The sequence below is a fragment of the Melopsittacus undulatus genome, chromosome 1 (genome assembly GCF_012275295.1).
Source record: "Melopsittacus undulatus isolate bMelUnd1 chromosome 1, bMelUnd1.mat.Z, whole genome shotgun sequence".
NCBI classification, from domain to species: domain Eukaryota; kingdom Metazoa; phylum Chordata; class Aves; order Psittaciformes; family Psittaculidae; genus Melopsittacus; species Melopsittacus undulatus.
In genome coordinates, this window is record NC_047527.1 from 145,202,644 (window position 1) to 145,218,456 (window position 15,813).

Genomic DNA, 15,813 nt, shown 5'->3' on the forward strand with positions numbered 1-15,813 from the left:
TGTTAATCTGCGATGTACAAGCTAACTAATTCCTGTCTTTGAAGATATGTGCATTTCCTCACAAGAACCCAGAAACACTTGCACAGGCCATCACATTAGGTTTCATTCAGTTTTGTGGGCTTTTTTCCGTGGGAGCTGACAAAGCCAGATCAGGACTCTGGTCTTCATTTATAAGGGGTTTCTTCAGCTGGCTTTATCTGCTTACAAGCTTGTTTAAATTTAAATGAAGTTGACAAATCAAGAAAAACTGAAAATCTGAGAGTGAAAATAAGCACAGACCGTGGTGACTGCCAGTCTCAGGCAATGCAGAGGCACATATGAGCAGGCCATACATCAGACTTTCCAAATCAAACATCCCAAGCACTGGGCAGCTCAGTGATTAGCCAGTGATATATGACTAGTGCTGCTCTTCTCCCTTCTACTTGAAAGAAGAAAAAATCCCACTCATGTCATAGCAGCAATTTATGTTTTCGATGTCTGGCTCCAATTTATTGTTAAAAGCACTGTAGATCACTGGCCTTGATGCCAACTCAAATACCGTCCAGCATGAAACATGGTTTTGGTGCCAACAGCTTCCTATCACTGTACCATGCTGGTACATCCCGGTAAGTGAGCAACCACTGTTTATACAAAACACAGGCCTCGATCCAGCAAACCTTATTCACCCAAGTAACCCAATTTCACTTCAGCAACTACATCTAACAGAAGTCAAAGCCAAGGCCTGAGCCTTTCAGCAGTGATATCAGTAGGCAGGTTGGTGAAAAATCATACAAATCAAATGCAGTACCTTTTTATGGTAAGGAGTTTGACACACTGGAATGAAACTTATTTCAACACATTCTACCTCATTAGTTATTTGCTTCAACACTTGGTATGGTGTTACACTCAGCTGTTACCATAATCAGCCATTTATTGACAAGTATGTCATATGCCAGTACGTTTGCCTTGCTACCATAGGCTGCTTCAACAGGGGACTGTAGATAGAGGAATAAGGATGTTCAGCTCTTCATTTGTAAAATGGTAACATGGATCCTTGGGAATTATGATTTACAACTAGTACAAGGTGCAGGTAAGATTAAAGGGTAGAATATAATGCAACTGGGGATTATTCCAAAGTTCACTGAAGCCAGCAGCTGTTGATTCACTGAATTCATTGGGTTGTGGATCAGCTCTGTTTGGCTGTTGGGAAAAATGATGGCTCAGGGCAGCAGTGAAATGTGAAAGGGAAACCAGAATGAGCAGTGGGACAAGCTCATAGCTCCCTTAGTGTGAAGCTCACAGCTCCCTCAGTGTGAAGCCAAAAACAAACGTAATTTGGATTAGAAAGTGATTCTGTTATCTGTACTGAACTCAAAAATCTCAGAAAGACAATACAAAACATTTGTTTCCCCTCTCTTATTCATTTTTAAAAGGAAGTACAAAGATGATGTACAAGCCTGTGCGCATACATGCACTTAACTGTCTTTCTGCTGCTGTGTACTGACCACCACCACACATGCCAATGACCACACATCAATACACCAGTACTCTTTAAAATGCAGCTACCAATACACTGGTGTTTAGCAGTGTATGGGTTACCCACACTGGTGGTTGCTGCCTTAGCTGTAAGTTATATGATCACAGATAAGAATATCATATATGCATATACATAACTCCAAAGGGGTGAGTGTTCCTGACATGATCTCCATACTCAGACATGACCCTCTAAGCAAGCTCAAGAGCCCAAGCTGCAAGTAATTAGTAAGAGTTTCAAGAGTACTGTGTAAACTACCCAAAAGCCAGGCTAAGAGGAGGCTAATTGGGTTGCTAGGTGTGAATAAAAGGAAGCAGAAGCTAAGAGGCTCTCCTCCCAAGTACTGAGCTCAATCAATAGCTATACAGCTGTATTTGCTAGTGATCCTGAAAATGGTTCAGCAATCAGAGCATTTAAACTGTCTTAAAAGTAAAGGACTGCTCAATCCTGGACTCCAACTGGAGGCTGAAGGTGCTACTGAGAAACTTCAGTGGGACAATCTTGAAGCTGCACCTTGTCAACAGGAACCATGCTGCCAGCTGAGAACCTCCTTTAGCAAGCCATGAGGAGAGCAGGCCCATGGTGCCCCAATGCTGCCATTATCCCCACTGCCTGGCCTGAGGCATCTTTTGGGACAGAACACCCTCCTCCAATGCCCACTCATTTTGGCAGAAGAAGGGTAGTGCACATCTATATCTCAGCAACAAGCACCCAGGATGCAAGGAAATTTACATAAAGGAATCACAGAACATTTTGGGTTGGAAAGGGCTTTAAGATCATCTAGTTCCAACCCCCCTGCCATGACAGAGGAGCACCCTGCAGACATAACTCACTCTGCAATTCAATTATTGCCACAGATTTCTTCACAAGAGCTGGATAATGGCAGTGGAGATGAGGATAAAAAGAACTGAATTTAAATGGTTGTTTCTCACATTTGGACATGGCAATTGAAATAAGACTGAGGAGGACTCCATCTTATAATGAGATCTTCGATACTTAAGAGGTCTAAGATGGGACTATGTATATCCAAGATGTTCATACAGAGTTGACAGATAGATACAACACAGGATGTACTGAAGACTGGTCTCCCTAGGGTGGCAAGACAGATCAGCTAGGATCCTCCCAGGCATGAAAATAGCATTGCTTAGGCAACTGAATTCCTTCTATAGCACTGACCACATGGAAGGCCACCAATACAGGAGAACCATCTCCCTGGCAGTGTAAAGCACTGCCCAACAGTTAAGTACATGACCTGTACTCACCATCCCAGGAGGATCTACTTTAGTTCTTGATGAAAATCACGATCACTGAACTAGCACCTGGTTCATGCATTCCCCATACTTTGCCATAAAGTTGCTGCAGTCACAAAACTCCTTATATATGGAGGGAGCGCATCTGACACCAAAAGCTGCATGAGGCTGAGTTCCGGCTAATGTTTCTCAAAGCTCTAAGCAGCCAAGCTAAAGAGGCTGCTTTTCAAACCCCATCCTTTTGGCCAAGAAATGCTCACAGGGCAAAGCACTCATAAAAAGCTGACTAACAGACAGCAACTTCATGCATTACGGGTTGCTTCAAGATTTGCAACAAATGATGCTTATCTTCCTTTGGCCCCTAGTTCTCTACATACCTGTCATACTTGGCTAACCACTTGCGCTACACAGCCTCAACAGTACAAAGATCACTCTGATAACTAATAAAAAGAAGAAATTAATGATCTTGCCTGTTGAAATGGTAGCAATGAGCACCACAGTTATGTGTCAGGCTGGGGGGGTTTGGTGCACAGCAATGGGAAGTACCATATCTGCATGCCAGCAGATCTCTAGGAGGGAAGAGTAAATTTCTCCAAATTTCTCAACTCAAAAGACTTTTATGGCTTCTAATTTTATCTTTTTCCCCACCTTCCAGCTGCCGATGTTATGGAAGTTACCATGTAGGGACACAACCATCAATCCAAATCCGCTACAGATCTTGTCACAAGGCTCTTAAAGACAGAAATGCCCACGTATCAAGGGACACAGCAACTCCTGAAGCAGGTTTTCATTCTCTCCTGATTTAGGGACAGCTGATCTGCCTTGAGGCTAGAAATAGATTACATTATTTCTTGGCTTACCCCCCCCCAGGTCATAACTATGATTCTATGGCTCTGAGAAATGTATTGTCTCCTTCCATAAAGGCAGTATACAACAAACACATACTGTAAAGTATCTACAATAGGTTTAAGTGACAAACCAAATCAGTATGTGAAAGAGGGGGTTTACATTTCTTTTCTCTTTTTCAGGAATGGGAAAATAAAGATAAAACCTCACCCAACAGCTTACATGCACCTGAACAACCAAAAAAAAAGGAGAGAACAACAGAATCCATCTGCTTCTCAGAAGGCTCCATACCTGGTAGCGCCTGGTGGGTAAATTCTCTTTAGGGGTTCATTTTCTCTTAATGGGGTCCTCACTACATGAAAATTTTGAAGTCCAGCAGAATTACAGGACCATAGGAGTCATCATAAATACCCTAATTCTGCCCTCCACACAAACATGATCACCTCTTTCCGTATCACTGCCCATAGGTTCCAGCTGAAATTAATACTACTGGTAACAACAAGAAAAAAGTCAATATTCTGGGCCCCTCAGTTCAAGAAGGACAAGGAATTTCTTGAAAGAGTCCAGCGCAGAGTCACAAAGATGATGAAGGGAGTGGAACACCTCCCTTATGAGGAGAGGCTGAGGGAGCTGGGGCTCTTTAGCTTGGAGAAGAAGAGACTGAGGGGTGACCTCATCAGTGTTTACAAATATGTAAAGGGTGGATGTCACGATGATGGAGCTAGGCTTTTTTCAGTGATATCCAGTGATAGGACAAGGCACAATGGGTCTAAACTGGAGCATAGGAGGTTCCACGTTAACATCAGGAAGAACTTCTTTACTGTAAGAATGACAGAGCACTGGAACAGGTTGCCCAGGGGGGTTGTGGAGTCTCCTACATTGGAGATATTCAAGGCCTGCCTGGACAAGTTCCTGTGTGATGTACTCTAGGTTACCCTGCTCTTGCAGGGGGTTGGACTAGATGATCTTTTGAGGTCCCTTCCAACCCTTGGGATTCTGTGATTCTGTAATATTCAAAGGTATGTATTCACCTAAACTTAAAATCAAAACAAAATAAAGAACTACTGAGAGATCACCTTTCAGCTTCTCAACCACATCACGTATCAAGGCCTTACAGATGCTGGCAGCTCTGCAGCCTGTCTCATACTGCAGAAAGAGAAAACCATGTAGAAGACAGGTCGTCTCAATGTCCTACTTGTAGGAGCAAATCTATGGGTGCAATTGTTACTTCCAAGTGAGAGATTCGGAGGGGCATCAACTCCAGGGCTCTCACAAGACTGTTTATGCCACAGAATTCCTCCAGAGAAACAGGCAGGAATACTCATAATAAGCAGAACTTCCCAAACACAACCCAGGAGGTTTGGGAGGCATCTTGGACATTTTGCCATTTATAAGCTGCTAAGCTTACGAGGTCTGCAGCACCTTCCTGAATTTCAAACTGAAGTTGTCTCTGACTCTGATTTTGAGAACAGTAACATTTTCTTTTTGTTGGAGGCTACTGAAAGATACTATTATATTTTAGATTTTTTATCCCCAAATCTTTTAATGCAAACATGCTGATTTTTCTTGAAGACCACCGTTTCAGTTGTTCAGCTGACACCAGTAATCTGACATTCACTTTTATACTATAGGCTTTTTGTTTTTCCTGTGGGCTTTATGAAAAGCTTTAGACTTCCCCTTTTTTCAACTATCCCTCCATGACAACATTTGGAACCCACCCCATAAATCACTGTCAGTGGAGAGTTTTGTTACTGGAGCACTTAAGCCCCTCCCCTGCAAAAGGCTGCTGAAAGAGCTAAGAATTAGGACCCAGATTTTCAGAGGTATTAAGAGGCCAAGCTCGCTTTGAAACTGGAAAGCCCCTAAATGTCTCTGAAGACCCCAGCCCTAAATCTCTACAAGGATTCCTTACTGACACTCTCCTACCGCTCTCTAACAAGGCTGGAGGGAAACCCTCTGCTAAAAGCTGTCCCAGGCTCATGCCACCCCATGACACTGAGAAGCTATAGGCAAGTTAAATGCTCACTTTGGAACACTCCATTTGTACCTCTGGAGTTCCAAAATGTACCAGGGGAGACAAGGGAGGCCACTAGCTCCCCCCTCTACAAAGCAAATGAGGACTTGTATCTGTGAGCTCTCATCTGGACTGATCTAATTGTCATCGCTGGCCTTCATGGTTCAAGCACCACTGCCATGAAAAGCCATAGCTTTTACTTAAAGCATTGTAAGACCGTGTTTCCAGCTACCTGTTTGCATTTCCAGAAACAGAATCTGATTTCGCCTGCCTTTCCTCTTCTAGGGGTAGATGAAAGAAAGAGGATTTCTTGTCAGTAGAAATTAAAGCTCAGTAAATAAACAAGTGCATCCCGTGAACCTGCACTGGATTTTCCTCACTGTGGTCTTCTGCTCATGTTGCCAATTGATTTTGAGATGACACTAACAATGGGTAATCTAACCCAGGCAGTTATGCAGTGCTCGATCCTTAAAAAGCACAAGTCCAGGGACATTCAGTGGGAACTGAGGGCAATCAATACCTTAGGAGGGTTAATCCTATGAAACGTGCAATAAGCAGTTCCCACCTCCCAAGACACAGAAGCTTCAAAGCCAGCAGAATACCAGCAGCTCTGGTAAGGAGGTAAAAGACAAAAAAAGAGGGGAAAAAAAAGGAGTTCCTGCTTTCAGCTACATCCAGTGCAACCTTTTGGAGATGAAGTGATGTCCCAGAAAGAGAATCCTACCATGGCCATTCCGGTATATACAGATTGTTAGATCAGAGCCAACTGAACTGTCACTGCTTTTTACTTAAGATAATTCTTCAGGCTTTACTAATTAGGTACGAACAATTCTTTCAGATGAGCTGTGAAACCCAGGGAAGAATACCAGCAGTATGTTTTAAATCAAAGTGTTTACACCAGGAATGATTCATTTTTTCCATGAGGAATGACTTGTGAGACAGGCAGCCTTAGCACTGCCATAAATCTGCATGAGAATTAAAACTGGGAAAGAGCATAACAAAGAGAAATTGCTATCCCCACCACCCCTGCCTCAGCCCCACCTCTAGAGACAGAATCTACACTAACAAGGGGCTCTGACTACCACTGCAATCAGTGTTTGGGAAACACATGGGTTTAAATCTATTTCAGAAACACTGTGATTAATCTCAGTGACCCTGCTCTCTTCAATGGAGAAAAGGCGCAACACTTGAAGGCAAACTCCAGCATTTTTGTCATCTGCCCTAAAGCTTTTAAACAGAAAAAAAGTTTATAAAAAGTTTAAAACAATCCCAAACCCAAGACCTCCACACTTTGTTTAAATGGTGATTAAGAAATACATAACAAAAAAAGACAGAAAATAAAGCTTTCTGGTTCAGGCCTGTATGTTTTCCCTCTTATCCCTCGAGGATAGAAGGCTGTGAGCTGAGCATGAGGCCACGTTCTTTTCCTCTGCTGCTAAATGGTTGAGGGGTTCTCTGGCAGTGCAGAAGGGCTGCCAGCTCTATGGCATGTTTCATCCCAGCTGTCTGAAAAGCCGGTCCACTTGAAACACAACCATTATCCCCACCCGCAGCACTCTGCAGGAGAGCAAACTCCCCCTCCATGAGGTATTTATTCCACATATATGGGAACTATTATTTCCAACTTTTACAACATTCATTTTAATTAGGGAAGAAAAATGAGAACAAAAAAGTCCTGCAATGCACAGAGAGGCACACGTATTTACATGTAGAACTGCAAAGCACTGGGGTTGTTTCTAATAACTGCAGCTCCTGGAGGGGACATGCCTTCCACACACAACTGACTTAAATGCTCTTTTTCTTTTCTTGCCATAAAAATATACAGATGTCTTTCTTAAAAAAAAATTATTTTCCCTTTTCCTGTCTTACAGGAAGCCTGCCCACACTTTTAAATACAAAGTGGGTATAAATAGAAGCACAAATTAGGCATCTTGAAAAGTCTGTATTTTCCAACCACAGAGAAACTAAGAAATTACTGTGAGTGTTTACATATCTGACTGTGTTGAATTAAAACAGTGTTTTCTATCCATATGCCCAGCAAAACTGGCAAGAAACTAAGGAAGGGAACAATAGACTTACTGGTTTTTCACCTGTTGCTACAGTGGGACTGGGGTGTGTTTACATTATTCAGCCTTTTTCATACGGACCACTATAACTGTCAGCCTGAATACAGTCACCACTTGGATGAAAGCATGTCTTACATATATAAATGATACAACCACTATGAAAATTTCAGTGAGCCTGTCTGCCTTCCTATAAATCTAACTAGACATTTATCTCTTTAGTTGTCCTTCCATATCACATCTATTAAAGGTAAATAAAAGCATGATGGCTCTTTAGATGACATTAATAGCTTGAGGAATTTTTATAAATCACTAAGTAGCAGCAATGTCCAGCTCACAACAGCAGTGGTGAAACAGGTCTGCCCATCTGATGTTTTCTGACTTAGCCTTCTGCTTCAACATCATGTTGCTCATTTAAAATTAACTCATCTCCTGTTTCTCTGCCGTTGTAACTTCTGCTGTTCTCCCAATTTCTGACATCAGTGTTTTTCTAGGAGCCCACATATCCCAACCAGCTAGTGTTATTGGTCACTATACAGATGCAGTAGCTACATTAAATTGAGAACTCTCAAATTCAATGTCACAAAAAAACTAAATGCAAACCACTCAGACTCATTCCAACTGGTCAGCCCTTCTCCAGCCTGAATTTTCAGTAGTATCAATAACATCTTGAACTAGATTTAAGGAGCAAGCTGGCAGCTGGTCAGATGGTCAAAGCAGCAGTCATTACCACTAAATTCAGCATAATGTTTGCTGCTTATTTGGGAGGTTGTATTTGTCACACATTTCACCTCTCCACAGCTGTAGTGCCTACAGAGAAGCTATCTGGTTTCCCTAATAAGGGGAATAAACCCCCCAGATTTGGGGGTTTCATTAACAAACTATAAGCTACAAATGGTGTGTCTCTGACCCACAAGCTCCCACTTCTCTACATGCCGTGTCTCATGAGCGGTCCTTCACTCTGCACATCCACTCCTCTCTCTGGCAGAGGAGTCTGCTGCTGGTGCGCTGCAGCACATCCTGCTAGGCAGAGAGATGAGTAACTCTCCCAGAGGGTTTGAGCAGGGCTGTGTGAGAGAGCAGGAGGAGGGTGCACAGAAACCAACTGCCTACACTGAAAGAGAGCTCAAAAGCTTAACTGCAAACTTTTCCCCTAAATACTGATCCAAACTACAAAGACAACAAGTGTTCCGTTTCTCATAATACCTCCATCCTTATTAACAATCAGGCTTGCTTTTTTTTTTGTTAAAGGAGGCTGGTGAGACTTAAGGTTGTGCAAGACATACTTTGATCTGCACCCTGATGAGTGAACATTCCCCTTTGCTGCTAGCCCAACTAATGAAGGGATAAAATTAGCTTTTATCCCTGGCACTTTCCTTAGCGAAAAAACATGCACTAATCAGCTGTCCTCACTAATCAGTCATCTGGCTAATGACCTTTTGCCTTAAAACACTCAAATTTCTGAATGATGTGGAAGGCAAAAAAACCCCAACACAGACTGGCCCCTCTTTGTGGGTCTTAAGCCTATCATCTGGAACTGGAGACTGGAAGGTTAAATGGCAAATCTGTATCCTGACTGGGTGATAAATCTGTAATCAAAAGGCACAAGCCTTGACACCTCAAGATGTACTTCATTACTACACAACTAAATGGGTTCTTTTTTTTTCCTTTCTTTTTTTGTAAACTAGAAGCAGATGAAAAAAAAAATTGCTTAACTCCCTCCTATTTTGCCTGTGGAGAAATCAATTCCACATCTGTGTTCAAGTGTCAGTTAATTTCTTACTTCTTTATTAATGCCTGAGCAGGAATTCAGAAGTTGAAAACATTTGCCTTTTTTTCCTGCCCTAAAACTTCAGGGAAGAAAACGGCAAAGCCACTCCATGAGCCCACGGAGTCAAACACACACAAATCCCTAAAAAGCCTCTGAAACAAAGCCTCCCAAAACACAGCAACAAGCCTTCCAGTTCCCAACCCCCTGCAATTCCTCACTGAACAAGGCACAGTCCTTCCTCTGAATACCATACTTGAACATTATTTTAAAAGAGGGATTTTAAGGCCTGTTTCATTTTCCTTCTGTGCTGTCTGTAATGAGTCTTCCCCCCCTCCTCCTTCTTGTATTAAGGAGGTGGGGCAAACGCAACCCTGGATGGCTGAGGAGGATTAGCAACAGATGAGATGTCCTGTGGAAGTTGTTTTGCAGAGGCCTGTGGTGATTTCAAGCTGCACCCTGGTTTCTAACTTCATAGCGAAGACTGTGTTTACCTCAAGCCCCCCCCAGACAAGGCAGTCCTCCCTGGACACAATGCAAGGTGACAAACAGAAATCACATTACACTTGACAGCCTTGAGAGCCTTCCAACTTTGCATCCCCAAATGACTCAGTGCTCAATACTCACGGTAATGAGGGTCCATGTAACCGTTTCGGGGGTCCATAGTAAACAGCGTCCCACGGTAAGGTACAGAAGGTTCGGGAAGGTGCGATATAGATCCATGGATCTCTTTCTTGATTAATGAGGCCCTTTCCTCACTCGACGTGGAAGGCTCTTCACTGATCTTGCCGAGGCCTTGCCCACCCTGCGGCTGCATTGTGATCGCGTTCCTTCTCTCTCTGTGATAGGTCTGCCCAGGACTTTCATCCTCTGCAAAAAAACGAGGGAGAAGAAAGAAAGAAGGGAAGGGGGAAGAGAGACACGCACTTTTAGCCCATTTATAGCTAACAGAATAAAGAAAAGTTCTTCCCCCTCCCTCCTCCTCATCACCCCCTCCTCACGGTGCAAGTTGGTGACAGTAGGTGCACGTGTGGCTATGAGGGATGCTCTGGGGAAGGCTGCCTGCTCCAAGCGGGAGGCTGCTGGGCAGTAGATCATCGTCACCCATGCGCCGATGTTCCTACCGGCAGGGCTATCAATTGTGCAAGGGCAGACACAGGCTTGCTGTTTTCTTGCCTCTGGGACAAAGAGACTGGGAGTTTGGGCTGCCTGATGGGGAGGCAAGAAACAATTTGTCACGAAGAGGAGAAGATGAACCCCAACAGCAGGGTCTAAATCAAACCCAGCCACCCACCGCTGCCCTGCGGCCCAGCTCCAGTGCCTCAGGATTGCTCGTGTGAGAGGCTGGAGACTTGCAGGAAGGTCAGCAGCGAGCAGAAGGAAGGTGGGCAACAATAAAATTGCTTAAGATACAGCACCAGCAGCATCAGGCAGGCCCAAGTGAGGCCATCTGCTCTAACAGGGTCACCACATAGACCAGTGTGCCAGCGGGTGGGAGCATGCTCCCCATCCCACTTTTTTTCCCCATATCCACACAAACAAATCCTCAAATTCTTGTTCAAATGAACAAAGGGAAAAGGTGGGGGAATAATTACAAGAGTCAAACTCAAGCCTGTCTGGAACAAGCCTATGGTACCACTTGTAGGGGGAGAAGAGCCTCCTGAGGACAGCTCTACCAGCCTTCCCTTGCAGACAGCCCTAGAGCCAGCAGCTGAAGCAACCCTCTGCTCCCACAGGAATTTTTACCCCTGGGAGCCACATGTACCCTTCAGAAACCAAGCCAAGTGGTTCTGTTCCTCAAAAGCCAGATGCGTGTTCCTGGGTACATTTTACACATGCCAGAGGGGTTTTGTTAGCTCTGTTGTAGCTGCTCTCCTTAAGTTGCATTATTGCTTTGAAATACAGAGACCTTTCTCTAAACAAAGCATGATTGCTGGCTGTAACCCTTGGCTGATACCAGGCATGCTCCGAGTACAGCCCTGTCCAAGTCAACCGTGCCTCACATGTGGGTGCACACCAATACATCTTGAAGTAGTACTGGTACATACGCTCAGCTTCAGAAGTTGTTCCACAGTTCTAGAAGTACACGAGGAACCTCACGTTATTAAACACCAGGCACAAAAATAGCTAAGTAGAAAGGAAATGAAAACGCCCTTAGGAAATAAAGCTAAGGTACACCTACTCTACAACACACAGGCAAGGAAGGATCATTGACAATGGTGCCAAGATTGCACTCAAGTTGTCAGAGATCGGAGATCAGGGCTAACTTCTCACTTGTACCTTGCCCTGGTGCACTCATTCACGCACCAAAAGCGCCAGCCAGCAATTCACCAGGACGCTACTTTCATCAAGCCTGACACCAGCCTAACTCGATCTATTTGCCTTCATGTGAATTAGATTAGAAGCAGGCTCTGTACTTAGATACCTGGAGCTGAATTTTTGGCCATTATATGCACAAACTAGCTACGCCATTCCTTTGAACGCAGTGCTCAGTAGGCTTCTCCCTGCCCCCTCTCCTCCCAGGTACCTACAACAAGAAAACCCAGCAGTGTAGCCTATTGAGTGCTTAATTATTTTCCTATCTCTGAGTATTACAGCAACCGGGGTCTGCTGACTTATCAGCATCTTCCAGGGACTGAATTCCTTTAACAGCCAGCAGTAATTCTCCATACGGAGCTTTTTCAGGCTTGGGTCTGAGGAGAAAGAGTTAATGGAAACGGACAACAGCACTGCAGAGTTTAAACCCTTTGCCCTTTTCTACTTTTTATTAATATGCACAGGCACCGGTCCCTGCTCTGGATTAGCAGGGTTTAAGGTTTCAACTTTTTACACCAAAGCTGGTTTTAGTTAGCGAACTGCAAGAAGGGAGTTTAAAAACTTTAAAAATTATATGAGGTTTTTAGAAAGCTGCTTGTATAACCGAAAAATAAAGAAAACAAAACACCCCAAAGTCGTATTTTCCATCACGTTTCTCTCTAGCCAGAGTCTTTTATGGTAAATTTCAACCTAGAGTGAACTTTCACTGATGAGATGTAAACTCTTGTAAAAATAGGGGATTACACTCCAGCTGAAATCCTGACAGACCCTCAAGCAGAGCAAACTAACCTGTGCTACCACGGCACAGAAAGCAGCAAGCTGGAGTGATTTGTGGGGCTGTATAATCAATCCAAGGATCAGATAGGATTTCAGTTCTTTTACTCTTCCATATAAAGATAGTATTTGTTAAAACTGCCATCCTGGGATACAACAAGGAGCTGACGTCTGTCTGCAGGCTCCACATTTATTCTTTCCCTCTTGAAACATGCATGTGTCATGAATCAAGGTAGCGACTGCTATGGAGCAAGCTCATTTTCCAAATTGCCGAATGAAATTCAAAACCTACTTCCAGTAACTTTGAAACTAAAGGAAAAATGTGGTTTGTTTTAATCAGCTTTTTCTTTTGGTTCCTTGAGGGGAAAAAACTCCAAACAAAAACCGAATTAAAAGAAGCAGTATTTTTACATCTGCATCAACCAAGTCTCTCCCCATTACGAAAGTACCAGTGTGTGATGTTAGAACTGAAACCATTTTTATTTGCCATTTAAGAACTCCCCAGCAGGACTTCAGTAAACAGGATTATCTGTGCAGTAAGAAGGTATATTCAATAGCCAAAACACTTCACTAACTTCATGCTCCACACCGCTGAGCTGCTTTTGATAGAGCAACTTGACAGCACCCATGCTCCGGGACACGAGCAGGCAAGCGGTTTGCAGGAGCTCCCGAGTGGGAAACTCCTCCCGCAGTAACTAATGCTGCCGACTCTCCCCAGGGCAGGCGAGCCACTCCAGCGCGCCAAAAGGCACAAGCTGTCTAATCTTGTTCTGTTTCAGCTGAATCATTCAATAGAGTTTTCAGAGTAAGTGCGGGCGAGCCGCGCCAGGCCAAATTATTGACAGAAACATGCTGCCCACCATGGCAACAAGTGGGACTCTGCAGCAAAAGCATCAGCAAACAGCCCGCTTCTCCAGCGGCATCTGCCAAAAGGGGCTCACAGCCAAATACACAACAACTGTTACTGCTCTCTGCTTGCATTTTAGAAGTGGCCAGCTTTAGGGTCAAAAGAAACATCCTATTTATTAAAGCCTTGCAAAGAGAAAATGCTCAAGTTAAAGGGCCTGATCCTCCCTTGTATCTCCATTTGCTTCCTGCTGCTGTGATGCCACCAATTCCAGCATAGCTCGTTCCACTTTGTGCGGGTGCAAGAGAGGGGTTAAACCACAAAAGAAGAGTAATCAGGCCCCAAGAGCAATCTGCATAAGCTTCTCTTTCTTCACGTACACCCTATGCTGTGTTAACAAGGCAGCAGTGAGACACACGTTACAAGTGCCCAGCCTGGAGCGATCGCGTTAATCGAAGATGCTCCCATCCACTAAGAAACACCCGGTTTAATCCTGCACTTCTGATCAGAAGCAGTTTTTATCACAAGTGCTGAGCACCAAGAAACCCTCATTTAATCAACGAACTTTTTCAGAAAGCTCACCCTGGACAGCAAACACTTTTAATTGCTAAGCTAATTTATCTGGAATATCAAGAGTCGGGACAGACCCAACCCTAATGCAGAAATCCATTAAACTTTCTTTCCTGTTGAATTGGGGTTTGTCTTTTTTTGTTGTAGACCAAGACAAAAATAGAAGCTTTTTTACTTTAAACCTTTCAAAGTCAGCAACTGAAAAAGTTGAGATCTATTGATACACCACCCAAAAGACCCCATCAGTCTCACCACACTCCAGACAGACCCTGCTTAAGCAAGCCAGTGCCTCCCAGTTTAATCTATCCATGTAAGAAGTTTCAGCACTGCATTCCTGCGAGCAACTCAGAGAGCATTATTACTGTCTCATGAGCAATCCGCCGACACACCTCAGCTAGGTAAAAGACAAGGTACTTACAACTCAGTCCGAGAGACCCTGGCTGATGCTCCCTCCAAGCTCTTCTCTTGACCAAGTTTCTCTGGCTACGGGGATGTGGGCATTCATTCCTCCTTCTCCTTCTGGCTGTCTCTCTCCCTTCCCCCCCACTCTGAGGCAGTGCTTCTCCCATTAGAGGAATTAAAAGTGGTTGGTGCCATGCTAAATTTAACAAGCTCATTAGTATTCTTCCTGTGTGCTTCCTAGTGAACTCTCCCTATTCAAGCAGCTCTCTCTAGCTGAGGGGTCAGGCGGCTAATCATTAAATCAAACTAATGTCACCCTATCACAATCGGCCTAAGAGAAGGAGGGTTTATTATTTCAGTTTATGCTAAATAAACGGTTTTACAAATGGTCTCCAAGCAAGGTCAACAGCAGCTTCAATTACAAGACAAACTTAACAAGAGTTGCTATAAACCAAGTGCTCCATATTGACCTAAGCACAAGCTCGGCTCCGCATATTGCCACTAGCAGGATTGTACAGGAATGCATATTGTAAAATAAAGGAAAGGGTAATCTTTTCTTTGCCAGAATTTGTGACTGCACAGAGACTGCTCATTCACCTCTCCCCAACCAGCTTGCTGCTCAGCTCAATTCACCCCACACAAAGGCTGAAGACCAGACCTCAATGGACTGAGTGAAACATGTTCAAAACTAGGCTCTCTATTGTGACTGAATTTCTTAACATCTTTTCAAAAAGCGGAGAATGCCTTGAGGCTAAAGGAAGAAACAGGCTAATGGTGAATTGGGAATACTGAGCAAATTTCAGAGCCCTTTCCTCCTAGCTTTTGAGGTTGAAAGCAAGCTCTTTCCTTTCAAGTTTCAAAGTCCTTTTTCCTCCCGCAGTGTCACAGAAGGATTTGAAAAGAAGGTAATTGTGCTCACAGTCCCCCTGATCAGAGCTTACGTCCTATTTCTGGTATTTCAGAATACTTCTTGCAATAATGGTGCATATAGCTCAATCCCTTAACCGTCCTGCACTCTGCAATTGCTCATTAAATGAACAATTGCTGGTATAAAATGCCTTTTATGTTCAAGGTCTGGATATAAGATAAGCATTCTAGTACTCTAAATTTGGTTTACTAAGGAAACTCTCCATCATTAAATTACAAAACTGAAGTCAGAATATCAGTCTTTCCCAGAAAAGTAGCATTTTAGGTTGCTGTGAGGCAGAAGGAAAGGGGGGAGTGTGTGGAATGTAAAAAAAGACTGACTACTTAGATTCTTAATAGAATAGATACCCAAGTAAGAAAGCAATTTCCCTTACTTATGCTTAAGAAGGTCTAAGTTTAAGACTTGGTATTTTCTTCCTCAAAACAATGCCACAGAGCAACTGCCAGGCTCATCTGGACACATGCATCTGCACCTTCCCTCATACATACACTGATCACTACTCTCTGACCATCTTAAGAGGAA

At 43.7% G+C, this 15,813-nt stretch overlaps 1 protein-coding gene across 1 annotated transcript in view; it reads right to left on the reverse strand.

The window, feature by feature from the left end:
• Positions 1-15,813, reverse strand: part of GLI3 (GLI family zinc finger 3) — a 204,528-nt gene that overhangs the window by 129,922 nt on the left and 58,793 nt on the right. The window contains exon 3 of the mRNA XM_034061895.1: positions 10,082-10,324. Coding sequence (XP_033917786.1) covers positions 10,082-10,324 — 243 coding nt within the window. The remainder of the gene's footprint in view (positions 1-10,081; positions 10,325-15,813) is intronic.